This window comes from Amblyomma maculatum, chromosome 9 (genome assembly GCF_055883805.1).
Source record: "Amblyomma maculatum isolate TAMU_Amacu chromosome 9, ASM5588380v1, whole genome shotgun sequence".
Lineage (NCBI taxonomy): Eukaryota > Metazoa > Arthropoda > Arachnida > Ixodida > Ixodidae > Amblyomma > Amblyomma maculatum.
This window is the reverse complement of record NC_139352.1, coordinates 5,838,785-5,854,189: the sequence shown is the minus strand read 5'-3', so window position 1 is coordinate 5,854,189 and position 15,405 is coordinate 5,838,785. Positions and strand designations below refer to the sequence as shown.

The 15,405-nt window shown below is 43.5% G+C and overlaps 3 protein-coding genes across 4 annotated transcripts in view; 2 read left to right on the top strand and 1 right to left on the bottom strand.

The window, feature by feature from the left end:
- The window catches only part of LOC146178163 (putative phytanoyl-CoA dioxygenase), a 26,717-nt gene extending 19,555 nt beyond the window's left edge, over window positions 1–7,162 (top strand). For both annotated transcript variants that reach the window (XM_084577985.1, XM_084577986.1), the window contains 2 exons: window positions 2,321–2,455; window positions 5,372–7,162. In XM_084577985.1, the coding sequence (XP_084434111.1) occupies window positions 2,321–2,455; window positions 5,372–5,425 (189 nt within the window). In that variant the 3' untranslated portion in view covers window positions 5,426–7,162. The remainder of the gene's footprint in view (window positions 1–2,320; window positions 2,456–5,371) is intronic.
- On the bottom strand, window positions 5,626–8,823 carry NdufV3 (NADH:ubiquinone oxidoreductase subunit V3). Its single transcript, XM_084577987.1, has 2 exons — window positions 8,441–8,823; window positions 5,626–7,202 (listed from the first exon to the last, which is right to left on the bottom strand). The coding sequence occupies exon 1, from the start codon at window positions 8,795–8,797 to the stop codon at window positions 8,456–8,458; it is 342 nt and encodes a 113-aa protein (XP_084434113.1). The 5' UTR covers window positions 8,798–8,823; the 3' UTR covers window positions 5,626–7,202; window positions 8,441–8,455.
- LOC146178161 (uncharacterized) lies at window positions 8,812–15,405 on the top strand. Its single transcript, XM_084577984.1, has 2 exons — window positions 8,812–9,139; window positions 9,591–15,405. Exon 2 carries the CDS (start codon window positions 9,650–9,652, stop codon window positions 11,339–11,341), a length of 1,692 nt encoding a protein of 563 aa, XP_084434110.1. The 5' UTR covers window positions 8,812–9,139; window positions 9,591–9,649; the 3' UTR covers window positions 11,342–15,405.

Genomic DNA, 15,405 nt, shown 5'->3' with positions numbered 1-15,405 from the left:
TTATGCCATGATTTTGCATTGAGTTACACATTGTTTCGCTTTTGTGCGCGCTGTGTTGCCACAATGGCCAGTGAACTAGCCATTTAGAAAAAAGCCACTGGAGCTTCGTGAGAAGGCCAATGTAATGATTGAAATTTGTGTCAGCTGTCTTTTGAAGATTGAAATAGCATGAAAGTTCAGCATCACAAAATATAATAAGACGGCTATTGTGAAAGATGGAGTGCAGATCACTGGTGCACTGGAAGGCAGCAAGTTCGTGCTTAAGTGAAAGAGGATGCACAAATTATCCCCGAGTCTGCACTAGTAACTTGCTATGCAGCTAATGTTTGCCTAGATCCTATAGTGCAGTATTTAAAGCAGTATGAGGGCACTGAAGGATATCTCTGAAAGTGGAGTATACCTTTGTGGAAGCCGCCCGATTTTTCACAACAAACACAAAATAAACTAACATATTGGGCCAGCAAACAAATACAGGGACATGAGGGGCTCGTTATGAGATTGTCTTAAAAGGAACCTAGTACTATATTTTTGAGGTCACGATGAAGCCACCTATGTCTTGCCATTCTACTGCTTGCTTCATTTTCTTCAGCAGCTTTGTTTCACTGGGGCAGGAAACAAATTAGGCTCCTTGGTCATGCTTCTGTAGCTGAAACAGCATGTGACGTGCTTGATGTGGTCCCATGCATGCTAATTACGTCATTGAATTCACGAAACTGCAGTAGGTCTCATAGTCCCCATCAAATTAACAGCTCAGGTGCTCTCTTTTTAGTTGCAGCATGGCATTTTTTGGACAATGCATTTCTGTAGATGGTGGCATTGCAGCTCAGCAGCTGTAAGAATTGTATGGAGTTGTGTAGCCAGCAAGCGCTGAAGGACACCATCATGGCACCTTGACCATGTTTCCAAGTGCCATTGAATTTTGCGATCTTGGCCATCTGAGAATTTAGTGCAAATGAGACATGGTCTAACAGATATATCTATATTTAACATCCCGTCACGTACAACCCGAAGCCACACTTACGGAAATTTTAATTTACCCATAAAAAGAAACGTTTATGGTGAGCGTATGCTGCAGTTTACGGGCGTCAAAATCTGGAATTCTCTACCCTGTGACGTAAAGCTTGCCAAGAATTTTTCCATTGCAATAAAAGAATACTACCTTAAAATGAATGAAACACTTTGAGTCCATACTTGCATTTGCCTACTGTAACCTTACATTGTTCGCCTGGTATTACCCATGTAACCTCTACGTATACCTGTATTGTATCTGATGCGTTATTTCTCCGCGACATGTGACATTATGTATTGTTATAGTGTGGTGACATTATGCATTCATCTTTCTTTGCTTTATTTCTTGTATAAGTTCTACGCGCTTTTGTTTGATTTGTGAGGTTTTAGTTTATATTTTCTTCTCTTCATTGGTAGTTTTACGAATGTATAAGCGATAACTAACTTTGTTATGTTTATTGTAAAGTTACTACTTCTGATGTCTCTAACTTTGACGATTGGGTGCCTGCAACCTATGAACTTTTTCCATTGGACCCTTTACTAGCCGCTGGCTATGGGTCCAAGCAGTGTCTGCCTATTTTCCTGTAGCGCACCAAAAAACAATAAAAAAAAAAAAAAATAACATGGACAGGCAGGGTAAAAGTGAGAAAACATGGCGCCGTCCCTGCCTGTTCGTGTTGTTCGCACTGTCAGACCATGTCTCATTTGTATCCAAACCACCTCGCCCAGGTCTCTGTCCTCCAGAATTTAATGCTCCAAAAGTTTATTCTCTCTTCCTTCATGGATGAAACTGCGTGTTAGTGTAAATTGCTGCCAGGGCGATGACTGTAATTTCCATCCTGTAAATTTCTCCGCCTTACACTGCTTGTTTCCAGGGAAATTGTCAATAACTTCTACCTCTTACTTCAACAAGATGAAAGTACACTGAAAAACCTACATGTTTAGGCAAGCACTAACAGCAGCCAGCTGTTACTAGTTGGGGAAGGTATTGATGGAAAACCATCCTGCTAACCTGTTCCAAACACAGAAGTGATGGCAACACATAGTGGTGCTCGCACTTGAACCTTGTACCATTTAATGCTGAAATGTTTTTCACCAAAACGCACTTGAGTGTAGTCATTAGCAGAACATCATCAGACCTATAAGCAACAAAAGGTGGAAGCAGTTATGAAGATGGAGGTGCTATATATTTTTTTAGTTGAGCCTACTGTTTCCAGCTTTTCCGGCTGTCATGACCAATGCGTGCAGTTTCTTGTGCTCTTGGTGCGTTCACCGGGTACTTTTCTCGTTTATTTGTTGCCACCCTTTTCAGGCCATCTCGTGTCACTATGCCGCCTCCGAGTGCCAGTACATCGACGTTGAAGGCTCTGTCCAGGATCCCATTGCTGAGGAAGTGCTTGACATATTCCGCAAGCGCTTTCCCAATATCGCTGTGAAGAACTATGCAGTGAGTACAAGACCGATGTGCACCCAGGGTAGAGTGCAGAGTGAAATTATGTGCTACATGGACAGCAGTGTAATTGAGCTGTGAATGCATCAGGCATTTCTATGAATACCTAGATGACACTTTGAGCATTGGTGATCGTAGCTGGAGTAGTTTGCCCATTGTCATTTTTCCTAGTGCATAGGAAATACGGTTTTATGTTCCCTAAGCTATAACAGAGATGACCATATTCAAGTAAGGGCAAGGTCCAGACAAAGGAAGTTTTTTTATATATATATTTATAAGTTTCCGTTTGCATGGAACTTTATCTGTTATTCAAATTGAACATGTGGCCGCTGCAACTGAAAATCACAGGGCTGTACGCTGAAGAGTTTCTTTTGACTTTCGTTGTGACAGTAACTCATCTTGTGATTTTTGCCTTGATTTTTTTATTCAGGGTGCGCTCTCGCTATTATGTATCCCCATGCTAGAAACCATGATCAACGAGCATGGTGGTGATTGCACGCCAGCATAATTCATGTACCAAAAACTGACAGATATTGCCCACTAGAGAGTAATTACATGGTTTTGGTATACAGCAGCATCTATGTTAGTTTGCACTCCAAAAGCTGTGATGGTGCAGGGACATACTATGCCTTTTAGTAGACCGTGGTTACCACTTGATCCAAGAAATGCAAAACACTGGGACGCCGTCTAGTGGCCAAAAATCTCTTTATTGGAGATGCAAAGGGCGTGTCACTTTTCATCTAAGGGTGATAAAACAAGACATACACTCCCAACAGAAAAAACTGCGCACTAGCAACCAGTTTGTTAGTACTTGTACGATTTAACCGCGGAATGGTTTGGTTTGGTTTGTGGGATTTAACATCTCAAAGAGACTCAGGCTACAAGAGACGCCGTAGCGGAGGACTCCGGAAATTTCGACCACCTGGGGTTCTTCAATGTGCACTGACATCGCACAGCACACAGGCGCCTTGCTTTTCGCCTCCATGGAAAAGCGGCCGCCGAGGCCGGGATTCAATCCGGCGTCCTTTGAAACATTAGCCGAGCACCATAACCACTGTGCCACCTCGGAGGGGGTTAACCGCAGAATAGCTCTCCACTTTGACGCACCTTGGCTGGTTGTTGGCTCATTTAAAGAGGGAGATTATTTGTGTCAAGCTTCCTTGCGCTTTTACGCTTTGGAGACACTTGCAGGCAATAAGGGTAGAATCTTCTTCACATATAAAATCAATGTAATTGTCTATGCTTGTATTATGGCAGGCTGTAGCTGCTGTGGCACTGGTTGAAAGCAAGGCCAAATCTTTGTCTGCAGCCTGCCAAGTTTTTTGGATTTTTAGAAGTCAGGCACTTTATTCACAGCTGCATGGAACTACAAGAACACCACAGAGTTTGTGGAGCCTTCTTTATTGCCTTGCCAAGGGTGCTTAGTGAAAAAGAATGTGCTGTATATGTTAAATCTCGTTACAAGAGACACTCAGTTATAAGAGACATTTGAAAATGGTTTGGTTGGTTTTCCTATGTCTGCCATGTTAACAACATTGCATACAAGAGACACTCGGCTACTAAGGACAACTTTTTCAGTTCCCTGGAGTAATTCTTCGCTATTAAGAAGAGACACAACCCAGGTGTGCTCATGCATTGAAGCTGAAGCGTACCAACTCGTACATGATGAACTTCAAATTCCGTTAGCAGCTAAATTCTGTTCCATATCAGCATCCTTTTTGTTGTATATATCAGGAACTGAGGAGTGCTTCCCCATGACTGGAAAGTCAAAACAACCCCACTGTTTCAGCCACTGGCATCGCATTACTGTCACCTACGAAGCAAATCAAAATGCATGAATGACATGCAGCATTTTTAACTCCTCGCTGTTAACATTTGATCACAAGGTAAAAGCTCAGAATCCTGGTGTCTTTCTCTTTGTGAACAATGCTTCTTGCAGCACCAAAAGCACCAAAGGTCTCGTGCTCAAAGCCACCAAAGTTATTTTTCCCTCCAAACTCCACACCCTACCTTCAACCAACAGACAAAGGCATTTTGCACTCTGTCAAGTTGCTGTACAAAACAACGATGGTAGAATGCCTGTTGCTCAACAAGCAGCAAGACTGCACAATAGTAATTGATGCAAAGTTTGCTGTTCAGGTGATTTCAGGTGTCTGAAATGGCTTGAGAAATGAAGCTGTGTAAAACCGTTTCTTACAAGCAGGCTTTAAATGTGGTGGCATGGTGTAAGAGGGCCCATATATGGTTACTGTGGAAAGCTTCCTTGAAGATGAAGCTTGGGCAAGCATCCAAGAGACTACTGAGGTACCAGAATATTTTGAGGAATTCGTATCCGCAAATTTGGATCTTGCGTGCTCCCGAAAAGCTTACAGACTGCAATTCTCGCACAAGTAAATGGCACATGTTCCACAAAAGATGACTACGAGAACATTTCAGGGGAAAAGTGTTAGCATCTGAGGGTGACGAGCATGTAAGAGTGTTTCAAAGGTATTAGAGCAACAAGAAGGCTTGCAAGGTTAAGTGCTTTACCTTCATAATTTGGGAAGGAATACACTCTGCACTCACAAAAATACATACTCGTATGAATAACCTTTTTAAGCTTTCCTGAACAATTTCCTGTTAATGCGTGTGAATGCATTTATATGCTGATGCACAGTACACTGATCAACACAATGCTTTTAGAATTTTTGGTTACAAGAGACCTTGCTTACAAGAGACATCTTTTTCGGGTCCCTTGAGTGTCTCTTGTACCGAGGTTTTACTGTATATATATATGTACACACATTCTGCAAAGTACAGAATTTTAAGATGTATAACTGGTGGCTTACGTACAGCAACTTACGGTACTTCTGAAGCCACTTGGAACAGCAGGCAGGAATCTGAACCTTTCTGGTTATTTTTTTTCTCCTCTAGGATGTGTGGAAGCTGAGAGCCCGTCACGTTCGAGGCAAGGAGGGAAACCTCTGACCTGTTGGAATTTGGGGACATGGTAGCTTTGCCACCTCCCCACCTCAAAGGATGAAGGGACAAAATGTTAACTGCTCAAGATTTCAGCACTGAGAGAAGCAGTTCTTGGTACAGCCCATTTAAGTTTTGTACACTATTCACAACTAAAGCAATTTAATCATGTTTTGTACATTTGAGGGTTAAGAAATCGGCTTTGTGGGTGTTTCTTTATTTTTTTTACCTATCTTGGTTGTCTCCCTGTGAATTTAATGTTACAAGCATTCTGAATATTTTCTCTTTTTTTTTGGTCATGTAGCTGTGTTTATTCGACGATTTGCTTGCGGCCGTCTCAGGTAAATAGTTTTGCTTCATTGATATGTGCAAACCTTGTAGTGTCTGTGTGTGTTGGTGCATTGGTTGTGACAGTACCTGCCCATATTTCTAAAATATTCATTGGCTCTAGAAAAATCACTCAAGAAATCAACATATCGGCGTAATTGTTACAGCCCAATTATGCCATACATTTTGGACTGGGACTGACCATCCGGTGAGCAACATAATGTTGCATTACTGAGTGCCTTCAATTTGTACTAAGCTGAAGAACTTCTTAAAAGTGCACCATGCAAGCTGAAGGAGATTAGTAACTAAGGCAGTTAGATGTATATTATGCAATTTCAATTTTTATTTCTGGTGGTAAAAGTTGCAGAATGTTTACGTTTTGTGAAAGACTGTCCATAACTAGGTTTAGATAGTCAAATATCTGACAAGAGAAGTGAGACACAGACACCTTAGTGATGTGGCAAGCTTGCTTGTTTTTGTTTCAATAGAGGTCGGATTGCAGCGTGACAATGAAAGAGATAGTGCATGCTACTTACTGAATGCATGTGCGTACACTGTACAAAAAAAGGAGCACAATTAAAAATAATGTCGCTTTATTGTGATATGTTGCAAAGCACATTTAGGTTTCTTGTAATTATACTTGTGTCCACATTGAGGTATGAGAGCGTACTAGTATATCAAGGCAAAAGAATGACCAGCCTTGGGAAAGCAGACCTAATGGGTATGGATATGTAGTGTGTGTTGAGTCAGGTAGTTTGCTGCCGGGTGAGCCACACAACGTGTGCAAGAGTGCAAGGGCCACAATATAGAAATGTGCCTCTATAAATGATGAGTAAATTGCAATGGTGCTTTTATATACTAGTAGTCTCCCATATGCCACAAATCTATTCCAGGGCAGAACTCAGTGGTTTCTAAGTGTACTTTTTACCTGGTCCCAGTTACAAAAATTCACGCAAAAGCACAGCGTGTTTGCGAGCATGTTGTGAATGTCATTTTTTGTTGTAAGCAAGACTTTTGAGTAGGCTGTCTAATGTGCCTCTGTGTTTCAGAACTTTTTTGGTTTGCCTTTTGGTGTATGTGGCAAGCCTTGTGGTACAATAGTAGATTTTTTTTTTTTCTGGCTACGAAAGACTTCCCAGTATTAATTTATATTAGGGAATGGAACGGCCAGAATTTTAACTTGTTTTTACACACTTTAATCTTAATGCTTATTCTGTTCTGTAAAGAGTATTAAATATTAAGCTTTGTGCCACTTTTAAGCCATGCTAAGTAGGAGTTGTTGATTGGCAAAAAAATTTTATTTCACAACTGTGGGCTGACAGATCTTATACAAGTGCCCGAAGAAATTCTTATGTATGCCTGCGCAGTGAAGTGAGAATATTTTCTGCTTTGAAAGGCAATAAAGGAAATTTATTTTTCCGTGTTTGCCTCTTCTTGCATTCAGACCGTCTACGTGAACCTGGAAAAAATGAATACGCATTGTGTTTGAACTTTACAACAAATGCAGAACAATGCTTTTCAACACTCGGCTCTAGAGACTTCCAAAGGAAGCCAAATAGGGCATACAAAGACACCATGCCGGGCAGCCTGCCATTTTTTGGATGTGGATAATATTAAAAATGACAGTTTAGAGAACAACACTGATTTGTTTTCATTGATCTCATGGTAACCTATACTCCACCAGCTACAGTTTTCATATGAGAGATAAATACCCTGGTTAAAAGTGCATTTATTGCAATGCCCAAATTTAAGCCGACCAAAACACTGAAAAAAAAAAAAAAATAAAAAACGAGCAACAGCTACAAAATGCAAACGACATTTATGAAAAGCCTTGTGCCTGCTTCTTGCGGGCTTCTGTTCATATGCACAAGCAGGCCACGTGGCAGGATGAAGCTCCTATGATTTGCGAAATTCCTTCTGCATAAGTCGCAGCCATTCTCTAAAGTACTTCTGTCGGCTACGGCTAAATGCAGCAATTGCTTCAGTGCTGTCTTCTGGCAGAGGTTTGTGAGGCACAATCTGCATGCCTTTTTTCCAGTTTCAATACATTCTCATCGTGTATCAGGAATTGTATTTATAAGTTAACCGAAGAGTTTCATATATTGTGTTATTGGCTGATTCAAACAAATACGTCAGTGATTCCAATCTTAACAAGTGTGAGTTCTGCCCCCGTACACACACACAAATGCACTGGACTACAGCAACACCGTTGAAGCTACATGGTCCCTTAGCAGCCTTATTTTATGCTTTCAAACAGAACTGGCAGCTAGCTTATTTCTTGTAGCCCCCGGCACATTTAATGAAAGTCAAACTTCAGCTGCCTGAAAAGTACAGTAAAGTATCCTACTGGATTACTCGCTCGAACGTTACAACCTTATCTGTCGCAGGTAATTTCCCCCCTCTTAACCGGAAATTCGGAAGAAAAAAAAAAAAAAATGGCAGCGCCGCGCCACCTTCGAATATCGTCTAAATGGGTTAAATTACGCAGTCCTTATGCTAATTATCTTAACCTCCATTACAGCTCCAGACTGACAGACGTAGGTACTACATCTACTTCCAAACTTTGCTTCTTTCATAAAGTGCCAATCTATGCGGAAGCCGGTGGCAACCGCAAGGGAACAGCTGGGCGCTTCGGAGCCTTCGGAGAGTGCTATCGCATACTTCGTTCTATGTAGTACAATTTTAAGAGCAGCTCACCTACTGTCGTCACTCCTACTTCCTACTGGACGGCTGCGGCAATCGTGACTTGGACATATCAGCGTGGATGTCGTAGAAGCTGTACGCGTTGTGCTCGAAGTATTCTTTAACCTTGTAACCTTCTGTCGCTCCGCTCACATTGGCCGTCTGCTGCGGTGAGGCTGCAGGAGAAGCTTTGGGTGCCGGTGGCGGCGATGACTGGGGCGGTTTTTTCGTACCCTGCGTGTTCTTGGATCCTTGTCCCACAGATGACAGGAATCGCGAGCCGTTCGAAGTGGTGGCGCTGCTCAAGCTCGCGAGTTGAAACCGCAGAAGACAGAAAAATTTCCGACCGGTGAAAGCCGCCATTTTAACCATGAACGACTTTGACCGACTTTGACTGGCTGAAGTTAGCTGGAATAATGACTAAAATAATGGGCTTGGTTGGTCTTGTTTGAAACTTTCTATTATAATAATAATTAGGCAGAAATCAGGGCTCGACATACTAAATTTAATGTGTAAATTTTGTTATGTTAATTGCGGGTACTACTTTTTTAGATGAACAGTTAGCGCATGTTGCAAATCGTTTGCGAACCATGGTCGCAAATTATTTCTTTTTCTTTGTTTTTGTCTCAAACTACCCACTCTAAAGAGCGCGTTTTTTGACAATGATGACAAGTTTCCAAGGCACGTGTTTACACGCGTCTTTACTTTGAGTCCGTGAGTATTCGTCTGTTTTGTGCTTCTTTGTGCACTCATGCTGAATGATCTGAGGCTACAATGACCGATGTAACGCGGGAAGGTAGAAACTGCGTCAGCCAGTGTGCTGCCTTTACTACTCCTACATCATCAACGCTGTTTTCAGTACTACTGCCCAGCAAGTGTCCGGAACCTAAATGCATCTTGCCAATACCGTATCGAGTTGGTTTAGGGAACCTTTGCGTATGTGAATGCAATGTGGAGCGAAGGAAATCAGGAGTGTGTCTCTATATATAGGTAGGAGCTTATGATGTGTGCATGATCTTGTGCACTCTAAGGACCTGCGGTCCACTAACAAGTCGAAGTGCTTATTATCTTTTAGAGGTTTAAAATAGCGTCATGTAGTAGCGGTATGCCCTATGCCAGAACCCTTTATTGTTCAGTGCCTCACCCACTGTCTCTTTTGTTACAGTTTCTCGCATTTTTTCGTTGAATATTGACGAAAATTCGCGCCGGGCGCCTAAAGTGTTCATGCGCGGGTCCCGGAGATCCGCAATCATGCCTGGCGTTAAACCCGACCCCAGCAACAGCTCTCAAGGGCACGACGAATTGGAACTTAATTTGGCTCGCGTTGGTGCATGTGCTGACCAAGATTGTGAGCTGGTGAAATCGCACAGCATCGCTAATCAGAGAAGAGAGTACGAAGCAAAATCATTAACCTTACGGCAGCACAGCGGCGTCTCCACGCGATTAAAGGTCACCGTCAAAAACGAGTTCGAGACATACGATTCTCACCTGGAGGAGTCTTGCAGCATGTCCGGGCAGCAGACACCAAACGATTCTTGCAGCGGTGCTGACCGGAAAGCGCTTGTAAGCGTTCGTACAAACGATGATATTTGGACGAGTGGGCGGGCGGACCGCGAGCGAAGTTTTTCCTGCGAACTTTGCCGTGATGTGTTCAACTCCTCAGACCTTACTAAACATTCTCTGGCGCATATCGACCGTCCACTGTTAACCTGCGAACGCTGCTCTGTGTCCTCTGACGATGTCCACTCCGGTCGACACCGTGAACAACACAGAGTCAAGCAGCTGCAGAAATGTGATATATGCCAAGAGGAGTTTGATGAGTACAATGTGCGGGTTCACACTGATGTTCACATTAATGAAAGCTCCTGCTGTGGCCGCAGCCAAGAACCTGTAGTTAACGTCCAGACGCTCAACGCCTTTGCTCGGCAGCCTGTCTCTGGTGCAAGCCACGATGAAGATCCGTCCACAACTCGTCACATCTGCCACTTGTGTGCCCAAGCATTCGACTACGAAACCGACCCAAGTGAGCACGTCCGGGTTGAGCATTCTGGCGAGCTCTCCACTTCCAATTCGCAAGACAAGAAACCGTCTATTAACCAGAGCATCTTGGTCAGCGTTGACTCGTCCGCAGATGCTGGAGAGCTCGTACACGAATCGCCCTCTGCGACGGATTACAGTCCGGTGAGAAGCTTCGAGGACAAAGTTGACAAGACACCAGTCCAAAAAGTGGAACCTTGTCCCGGTAGTTTCACGATGGAAACGGCCTCCAGTGCTTTAGAGGAAGTTCGTCACGCATGCCACCTCTGTCCTGAAGAGTTCGACGACGACTCCAAGTTGCACCGGCACATCAGGGCAAAACATGGTCGCAACAAGAAGCGCTTCAGCGGTAAAGCTGCCTGTGCGGAAAAACGTTTCGCCTGCCAGCATTGTTCCAAGCGCTTCCAACAAAAGGGCCATCTGACTCGTCACCTGGTGACACACACGGGCAAGGTGCCGTTCCATTGCCACCTGTGTCCAGCGATGTTCTCCCAGAAAGGTGTCCTGCAGCGCCATGTGCACAGGCATATCGGCTACAAGCGATTCCAGTGCTCGCTATGTCCCATGAAGTTCGTCGTCAAGGCCGACATGGAGACACACCGGCGCACCCACACGGGCGAGCGGCCGTTCGCGTGCGACCGCTGCCCGGCCTCGTTCTCCGCACGCGACAACCTTAAGAAGCACATCAACAGCCACATCGGTGCCAGACCGCACGCGTGCCAGAAGTGTCCCAGGTCCTTCACCAGGCTCACCGACCTCAAGCGCCACGACCGGAGGCACACGGGCGAGCGTCCCTACTCTTGTACTTCTTGCTCGAAGACCTTCACTCGTGGCCACCTGCTTCGTGACCACTTAGTAGCCACCCATTATTGTGCTTGAACCCCTCACTACGGCTGTATGCTGGAAGCTTGGTTCTGACTGTTTGTAGGTGGCGTGCATCTAGAAGCTTCTCATGGCATCTCATCCTGGCACAGTTGGCTGCCTACATAATCACCCGCACCAACAGCATTTGCAGTTACTAAAACATGGTTCTCCATAACAGCTGCATACTTTCTGATTCTGTATTTTGTCTGCTCTACTGCCAGCATGCTGGCGGTGAACTGATGCATACCTCTGTGAAGACATCGTCATGTGACATCACACTTATTGTATAACATTTTTGTAAAAAGACTCGCCTTAAAACTAGCATGCTAAATTTTCATAGCACTCGGGTGGCTCCAAATTCAAACAGGACCCTACAGTACTAAACATGTATTTGAGGGCATCCTTGTAGAAATGATTTCGTGCAATTTGTTCGAGTGAAGTCGTACCGCTTTCACACACGGACACAGCATAAGCATTAAAATATGCAAAGTAGCCTGCCACTACTATACTCATGAAAAACCACCGCAGCTGTGCTGCTTCTCAAACACAAGCTCTTGTTGTTTCACCTTGACGCTGCTTGTACGGTCATGCTCTCTACGACCTGTGACATGGGGCAGCAGCAGAAGTTTTGCCACTTGACTGCATCTGTGGTGCTTGTCTTGCTGGAAAATTGAAGCCCATTTCCCGAAGTTATATTTACGAATAAACGAGCTCAGTTTTATTGCGTTCATTCAGGTTTGTTGCGCAGGGAATCTCGATGGTACTTACTTTTGTTTTTCAGGCAACGTTACTTGGATGTAGTATTATGGCAGGAGAAACATGTCCTTGTGGTGCTTACATCTAAAGCCCGGTTCATCAGGTTTGCAGCTTATTATAGACCTTTGAAACGAGGGCCTCCTAGGCGCCACCATATTGCTCGCTTGGTGGAGGCAGCAGCAGAACCGGTTTGCAACAGTCGACAACCTCCTCGCCCGACGCAAAGGTCTATACTAAATGCACAGATATTCTGCACAGCTGTAGTGGAGTGATCATAGCATGTCCCTATCGACAGAGTCTCGAACACATTTAATGAGAAAACCAAGGGCTACAAGGAAGGAATGAAAGCCTTGCCCCCTCCTCATCAAGAGCTCACAAGAGCTCTGGCCACAACTCTCGTAAGGATACAAACAGGACCTGTCCTGACAGATTACATGCAATCTCCTGAGGAGAATTCGATTCGAAATGCCAAATTGTGAAACATCTGAAATTGCTGCACAGGTACATTTTAGTGCTAGGATACTAAGATAAGCTTTCGTAGCAAGTTGATATCATTGTAATGTCTAATGTGTGGCGGATTGAATAGAATGACAGAATGGGAGAGGTCGCTCATAAACTGACAGCTGTAACCTGAGCTTCTTTTAGTGTTCAGGCACTAACAGCTGTTTCCAACTAACAGAACATGTAATGGTGTAAGATATGCCTAATCTGGACCTTGGCTGAAGAAATCTCAGCTTTGTACAACAACCAGCGTAACTTGATAAATTACGTTTGAATTGCTGCTCCCAATAGCTGTTTTTGTTCAGAACATTAGGCAAGTGTACATGTAAAAATAAAAATAAGGAGGCATATGTCACCAAGGTAAAATTGGCTCGGTTTAAGGGATTAGTATGAATGTCCTGAAAATATATACTGACGAAAAATGAATTGGTGTGTGCAGTAGTCAGCTTCATTCACAAATCAAATAGTAGCTTCATGCACAAATCAAGTAGTGATGCAAACGATGACCGAATGTGGTGCCACTCATGGGTGCAGCGCGTCTCTGCTGTGTTTGATATTTGCAAACAGCTTATGAGCATTTCTGTATGTATCACTTAGTTTATACAGGTTCGTCGCTCGATTGGTGCTAGTTTCACCTCGCACTTTGCTACAAGATCGATCTGACCAGCTCGATCAGTGCCAGAGTAAACGCACTCTTACAGCGGGCGTATCAAACCCCACCGTCATCATGCCCTCTTATGAATGCCCTTGGCGTTGTGGTTTCTTTTGAGATTTGAGATAATTTTTCAGTGGTAGCAGTAGCAGCAAGACTAAGAACAGTGTCAGATTGGTTTTATTTTTGAGGACATATACGTAAAAAATACAGCCCAAAAGCATTAACTGTTGTTTATAGGATGAATTTTTTTCTGTCTTTTGCCAGTTTACTCATATTTTGTGCTCCCCAAGACTTATTATCGTTATTATCTAGTGTGTATCTAAATTATGTGGCCAGACTTTAGTACTGAAAATAAAAAAAAAAACTACCTTCCTCTCCTCTGCGAGGCACTGTGTAGAGAAGTAAGTAACATCATTCAGTGTAACCAAACAGATGACAAGAAGCAATATTTTTGTAATGGTTCTCTCAACATAAGAAAGTAGTTCCAGCGAACACAGGCCTGTGTAATGCTCACACTGGGCAAAGAATCTTGATTTGAGCTAAAGCTACAGTGGCTACTAAAGCTGACTGCCTATAAAAAAGGTAGGTGCAGAGGCACATCATTGGATGCGTTCCTCATTTGCACAAGTGCATCGTCGATCTTCTATGGCTGAACCTCTACTGCAGTAACGGTAGCTTATTTTGTTGCGAAAGCGACACTACGCTAGTTGTCGAGCCATTTCGTGTGCACAGCGTGGGCCAAGCTGCATATGCGTGAGGAGCCACGCGATACTATCAGAGGCAGCAGCTGGTGTGTCAGAGCTGCTGTCGCGGACGCGCGCTCCGCCGGTGCCAGAGAAGTGACGTCATAACTACAGCTGGCGCCAGCTGCGCATCAATCTCTTCGTTGGTTGTGAGGAGAGGTGTGTGTGGTGTATATAGTTAGGAGCGCGGCCAGAATCGACCAACTATGGAGAAGGAGTGCCCGGCCACTGCACGGTGCATAGCCTAAGCTATCCTAAGCGTAGCCATGCAGCTGTTGCTTTCGCCACTCAACTAGGTTTAATCGGAGGAAAACCACTGCCAAATTTTTTTTTGGTCTGTGGCTCAAGTTAATATTTGTAAGCTATTTTATTATTCTTGTGTGTGTGTTGCAAGCATGTGTGAGTCTTTGAACACAAAGCAGCTGTTTTTTGCTTTGGTATGTGAATATTGGTTAGTGGATGTTTTATTTTGTCATTGAAAAAAATGACTGAAGTGAAGCTTCATTTCTATGCAGAGCCTCTAGTGAATTTAGTTTGAAACATTTTGTACACTTGATGCATATATTTGCCAATTTTTTTATTTCATGATATTCCGGATGTTTGGCTGTAATTATTGTTTTACAATTTTTCTTCTGTAGTATTGCAGTTTGACATTTAGAGTATAAATGTACATCACTAAGAAGTAAATTTAACTTAGTTGACTGTCCTTATTTTCTAGCATTTCCAAATAAAAATATTTGGGAGAAAAAAGAAAGCTGTATAACACCATGAAATATTAAGCTATTTCAGTGAGGCAACACACACACACAAACACACACACACACACATAGATATAATGTACCATCGAATAATAATCAGTCAGGGCATAGGAAATTTCAGGATTTTTATGCAGAAAAGCTTTTGTTATATTTCAGAAATCATAATTTTTTTTTCTGTGCTATAAGCTTCACTTAGATGTGCCGCGTCTTAACTTAACCTATTTGGTCAATAAAAGAGTTGAGAAGGGTATTACAAGCTGTGACTGTAAAAGTATTCATTTATGGCCCATTCTGCATCATACTGTGTTGCTCAATAAAGATTTTCTACTATTGTCATTTCAAGACACTGTTCTGGTGGATGCAGAGAATCCTGTTCATAATGTGACTATCACCTTACGTCACTATCACAGTGACTGCATCCCCGCAAGGCGCCTTGGGGCCGCTTATCGTGAAAGCTTTGGTGCTGTCCCTGTGCTAGAGCCAGACAGGCCCACATGGAAGCCAAGCGAATCAGACTTTATACGGCAGAAAATCACTGTCCCCGACCTCATCCTAAGGCATTCCCATCAACCACTTACCCTTATCCCAATCCCATCCGCTACTTCCCAGGGGAGATCAGGGGAGTCTCCCCGAGCCCATTCCTCCCATGGTGGGTCGCTGCAATAG